General features: G+C 50.8%; 2 protein-coding genes across 3 annotated transcripts in view; both read right to left on the minus strand.

Annotated features, from left to right (window-relative positions):
* The window catches only part of LOC108508024 (bone morphogenetic protein 8A-like), a 14,283-nt gene extending 13,936 nt beyond the window's left edge, over positions 1–347 (minus strand). The window contains exon 1 of the mRNA XM_017836521.1: positions 322–347. Coding sequence (XP_017692010.1) covers positions 322–347 — 26 coding nt within the window. The remainder of the gene's footprint in view (positions 1–321) is intronic.
* On the minus strand, positions 98–4,007 carry LOC108508031 (microtubule-actin cross-linking factor 1-like). 2 transcript variants are annotated; one of them, XM_017836530.1, is made up of 4 exons: positions 3,674–3,995; positions 2,989–3,099; positions 1,046–1,169; positions 98–692 (listed from the first exon to the last, which is right to left on the minus strand). In XM_017836530.1, exons 1-4 carry the CDS (start codon positions 3,818–3,820, stop codon positions 436–438), a joined length of 639 nt encoding a protein of 212 aa, XP_017692019.1. In that variant the 5' UTR covers positions 3,821–3,995; the 3' UTR covers positions 98–435. The 2 variants fall into 2 exon arrangements, with proteins under 2 accessions (XP_017692019.1, XP_017692020.1); XM_017836531.1 differs by lacking the exon at positions 2,989–3,099 and having other exon boundaries at positions 3,674–4,007.
* Positions 4,008–5,596: the final 1,589 nt, after the last annotated feature.

The raw sequence follows: 5,596 nt of genomic DNA on the forward strand, positions 1-5,596 counted from the left end.
CACCCTGCACCGCGCAGAAATCCTATTTATATTTTAGTTTTTCTTTACACTTTCACATCTTGACCTTTTTTTTTTTTTTTTTTCCTTTTTTTTTTTAAAATCTTTTTCTTGTTTTTTTTTTGTTTTGTTTTGTTTTGTTCTGTTTTGTTTTTCTTTCTCTTCCACGTTTCATTTTTCCAGGCCCCTCTCTGAATAGGGGTCACCGAGAGGCAAATTTTATCTACATAAATATTCACATGAAAATAGTAACTTACAAAAAACGAAAAACAAAAAAAAAAAAAAACCCAAATAAGGCAGCTTCATAACACAACTTTCTTTTACACTTTTAACAATATAGTTTCTCCCATTTAGATAAATATACATCCAATGTACGGAGCAGGGTTAAAAACTGGACACAGGTTGGGTTTTTCCTCTCAGGAGGGTACGGGTACAGTATTATCTTTTAGGGCCTGGTGTTTTTGGGGTGGCAGTGGTCGTTTTCTTGGACATGGTTGGGATTTTGGAGGGTTTGGCCATGCCCCGGCGGGAGCTGCCCTGCCCGCCGGCCACGCTGCTCTCCGAGGTGTCCGAGCACGCCGACTGCGTTTCCAGCAGGTCGAAGTCGGAGGCGTCGCTCCCCCGCCGGCTGCTGGCCCGGCTCCCCGTGCGGCTCCCGGCCCGGCTCGTGGGACGACTGGCTGTTTTTTTAGGATCTGCAAGGGGAGCCCAGTGAGCCATGAGCAGGAGGATTTGGGTTCCTCCTCCCCATCCCCGAACCGACCGGCACCCAAATCCCCAGCCCCGCTGTGGCTGCTTTTGACACCCGCCAGCACCCCTGAGAGAGGGGGCTCAGCACCAGAACCCAGCCCTTCCCAAGCTTTTAACAGAGCAGGAGCAACTCCTTGGACTGCAGAACTCTGCCAGCATCTCCTCTCCCAGGCAGGGATGCAGCAGTGGGCATCAGCCTCCCACCCCACTGCCCACCACAAAACATTCCATATTTTCCCCACCGATTTAAGCAGCAACGGCGTCAGAGGGAGTTTTTCCGTCTTTTCACCCGACTTACCTGCCCGACTGGTTTTGGCACCTGTAGAGACTGGTGAGGAGCTGTTACTGGTGTCCCCAGCAAGGGAGGTTCGGCTGGAGTGGAAGGTGGGTCGCTTCAGTTTGCTGCCTGCTGCGGGGGTCACCTTGGGAGGAAGAACACACAGGGCATCCTTTAGCTGTCACCTGGACTGTGAAGGGCCAAGATCACATCCAAGATCAGATCCTTGGCAAAAACATTTTGGCATTTAAGGAACACCCATCTTAATGGTCAAGGAGGACACAAGCTGCCGTTTCAGTAGTGGAGGATTAAAAAGGAAAAAGCCCAGATCCTGAGAATTTGGAAGGTAATGGCAGTTTGTGCTCTGCAGGCTGATGCACAGGTAAAAAAAATCAAATCAAAGCTGTTATACATCCAGAGGAGACAGCATCAGCTGGGCTCAAAACCTCCACAAAGGGAAGGTGAAATATTGCAAAAATAGGGATTTTAGCATCTAGGCAGCTCAGGAGGGTTTTGGAAGGTTGTCAAGTACAACATGGGATCTTGAGAACTGCATCCCGTTGTGAGAGCATCAGCACAGCCTGACTGGGAGAGGTGGAGGGACACCCAGCTGGTGTCCACGCTCCCAGCACCAAAGGGCAGCCAAACTGGAAGAGTGATGAACAGAGACATAAAACACATCAAATCAGTTCTGGCCACATCCTGAAATGGTGCTTTTCCCGACCTTTAAGATGTTGCAAGTGCAGCTGATGTGGGGTGAAGCAGCAACAACAGGCAACTCTGCTCCCGCCGCTGCGGGAGGAAGCGAAAGGGAAGGTGCCAGCAGGGTGAGGGCACCTGGATCCAGCTGGAAAAGGCAGCTCCAGTTTCTATTCACCACCCAAAGCTCTGGGTTTGGGGCAGTCCTGCAGGAAAGTGACTGCCTGTGGTGTCCCCCATCCCTGGAGGCTTTGGGGAGCACAGGGATGCAGGGATGGCTCCAGCTCCTCTGCATCCCTGCACAGATGGACACAGACACCAGAGGGCATTTCCCAAGGAACTTTAAAGCAACAGATGGAGGGGTTTCTCTCCATCCTGTGATTTTTGGGAAACTCAGACACATTGGAATGTGATGAAACTGGAGCTGCAGAGGGGAAAGGGGCAGCTGAGGGAATTAAAATCCATTAACGCGCGATTGCTGAGGTACCATTGTCATCATCAGAGATTTCGATTCTCATCCTTGATCCTATTTTATAATAAGCAGCAAGCATAAATTTAGGGCAATTGGGAAAGCGCTCCTGACCTTCTGATGAATTAAATTAATCCCTTTTCCACATGGAAGCATCACTGAGCAAGACACAAGTTACCTCACCAGCGCAGTGAACCACCGAGATCTACCCGGTGCCTCTCATCACCCATTCACAAAGGGCAAGGAAGTCCACGAGGAGGCTGAAAACTTTAGGGAAATCAAAATCTCAGGCCAAATTCATCCTCCTGGGAGCATCAAGGCGGTGACAGGGCTGGACACACCCGACGTGCTTCAACATGGTGGTAAACACAAGCGCTCCATAAAACTGAGGCGGTGTAGTTACAGTGCATGCGCTGTAGCTGATTTTCAAGTCTCAACTCGGCTGCTGGATTTGAATTTTGGGAAGCCAAACACGGCCCCTTTCCCAATGCAAAAGCTATTAAAGCTTGGAAAATTAATATATTTTCTAAAGCACAGAGAGAATTAACACCGCTCTCACGGTCTGGAGGCAGTTAAAGGCGAATTGAAAGCGCTGTGCTTTATTCTGAAGTCGATGTTTTATTTAATCCCGAGTTGGAAACCCATGAAAAACGCCAACAGTTGGAGCGTTAGCGGTGCTACAAGCGCTGCTCTACCACAGGGAAAGCGTTAAAACAGGCAGGGGAGTGGGATGACTCCGTGCCAGTGGCACTTTGGCCTGTCAGCAGGTCCTCGGGGCTGCCAGACCATACTCTACCTCGGCGCTCGGGAGCTGGAAGTCGGAATAATCGAATCCCCTCAGGGGGGTGCCCGCTTTACTGTTTATCAACCAGGGTTTGTCATAACATCGAGAGAAGTGATGTGGAGTCTGTGAAATGGAAAATCCAAGGAAGGGGGGGAGAGGTGGAATGAGTGGTAAAAAAAAAAAAAAAAAAAAAAGGGAAATGGAAAAGTATCTGGAACGGGGAGTGGGGAAACAGCACTAAAATGGAACGAGAACCAAACAGGAAATATATAAATTAAAATAAAGGGAAAAAACCTGAAAGGTGATGAAATAAACCATGCAGGGGTGAGTGATGTGGTGGGGGAGGAGAGATGATGGTTGATGGATTCTTCCTGACATCACAGCTCTGCCATGAGGAACAGGAGCCTTCGGCTGCACGGCGAGCGCCGGGAACCCTCCTGAGGAGCCATGGGCGTCCAGTTTGGGCTGGAAACCTGCCCTGCACCATCCCACCCCTCCAATCCCATATGAACAGCAGGGTTCCTCCTGCAGACACCACGAACACTTTATAGAGACCACAGTACCATCAAGCCCCCAAAGCCCCAACCTTCCTCCTCCTCCATACACCTCCCGCAGCTCCTCATCTCGCTGGGACGGGTTTTGGAGACCGCTGGTTTCTAAAGGAAAGGGAAGGGAAGGCTCTACATGTGAACCCCACCTTGGCTCCGCTGGCTGGAGTGGCAGGGGAGGATGGCATGGAGGCGCAGCTGTGGTTGCTCTGGCTGGCGCTGGAACTGGATCGTGTCGGGGAGGCTGCTCGGGAGGATGGTTTGGACCTTCGGCCTCGCGACCGGAACGGGGTCATTCCCTGGGAGGCTCCTTCCGGCAGGATGAATTTCTCCCGGAGTTCAAGGTTGGTCCGTCCTCGTGCTGGAAGGGAACAGAGGAGGGGAGACCTGAGGTTTGGAGGAACCCAGTGCTGTCACCAGGGCTCAGGAGGCTCCAGGGCTGGGAGCAGTGTCCTTGCACGTCTCCTCAAGCCCATCTCTGAGAGCGGGCGGACGGCAGCGAGACCATCCTGGCTCTTGCTCTGCCTCAACCTCCTCCTGCCACGGATCAGCTCTTTGAGAAACTGGACGATTAAGAGCTGCCTTAGAGTCATGGATTCATACTGGATGCTCTATTGTTCTCTTGTGGAAAAGCATTTAAACTCACCATGTTACAATATCATCTGTAACGTGACTTAAAAACAGTAAAAGCAGCTTTGAAGGGTTGACATTCTCGAGATTCTGAGAGACATTCTGCTCTCTCGCAACTCTGGGCAGCTCTCCACGCATTTTTGGGGAGAGATGAGAGAAAAGTGACCACCAGCCACTAAATGCCAACTCTAAAATTTCATCTAAACACCTCAAAGAGCTGGAGGGTCTCCCTTCCACAAGCAAGGGGCAACCGAGCAGGGGGAAGGTCTGTGGGCTTCAGCTCCTGGGCCAGCTGACATGTGCCAACGTGTTTCATGCTCATGGTGTTCAAACAGAGAGCGAGGGCATGCACTGATCCTTACGGGACACAGGAGGAATTCTAGAGCCGACGGATTACGGACCAGAAAGCCAAGAAAGCAACTGCAGGAGGGAAGCACCACGCTGAGATAACCAAGGGACAGAAACAACCTCGATGTCAGCGCTGCAAAGCATCTGCTGCAAAGCATGAGCGAGGGACGCCGGAGGAGCAGGAAAACCCTGAAGGTTCCCCGAGGCACACGCTGTAAATCATGCTGCTTTCAGCAACAGCCGTCGGACAGCCGGGGCACGGAATGCAGCAGCTTGAAGAAGACATACCCGAAGCAATTAACATCTCAAGAGACCCCAGTGAGACAGGGACATATGGAGCACAGGCCTAAGCCCTCCGAAACACGCAGCCTGGTGTGCTCCATTCCTGGCCAGCCCCTTGCTGATCCTTCTCCGTCCCCTGGTCACGGCTCTCAGCATCGCGTCCAGACCGGACAGCTCTGACCACCTTCATACCTCAAGGTTTTGGAAAGGAGGTGACCCCAGTTCTCCATGCCCATGGTATGTGACTGGTCTGCGTTACCCCAACTGTCCCTTCCAAACGTGTCCCACCAAACCAGCTCCAACAAACACTGCTCATCCCTAAAAACCCAAGACTGAGGTGGTTCTTCCCTTCTAATCTGCTGCTGTCTCTTCCTTAAGCTCAGGTAATCCAGGAGCTTCTTACACTTTAATTTTCCTGCATTAATGCTGAACTGAAACACCTTTTTTGCTTCACCTGGGACACACTTATGGAAGGTGATGCTTATTGACACACATACAGCAGGACACGGTGCTTAAACCACCCCCACCAAAATCCAACCCAGTCCCTGAACAGCTCCATGGACAATGTCATCTTAAATGCAGCCCCTTTTACAACCCAGATCTGGCTTGTGGCAATTCAAAAAAAGAAGAAGGGCCATGTTTTCACCCCCAAGGGAAAAAATACGGGAAGAAAGTTCATTTCAAGGCACTGGAAGAAGATCCAGCACCATCAAAACAGATATTTAAGGTGCATAGTCCTGCCCAGCTCAGGGTTTCCAAATTAGTTCCTTATGCTGCTGCTTTAAACACCACAAATGAACTGAGAAAATTTG

This window comes from Lepidothrix coronata, unplaced genomic scaffold (genome assembly GCF_001604755.1).
Source record: "Lepidothrix coronata isolate B3197 unplaced genomic scaffold, Lepidothrix_coronata-1.0 Scaffold279, whole genome shotgun sequence".
NCBI lineage: Eukaryota > Metazoa > Chordata > Aves > Passeriformes > Pipridae > Lepidothrix > Lepidothrix coronata.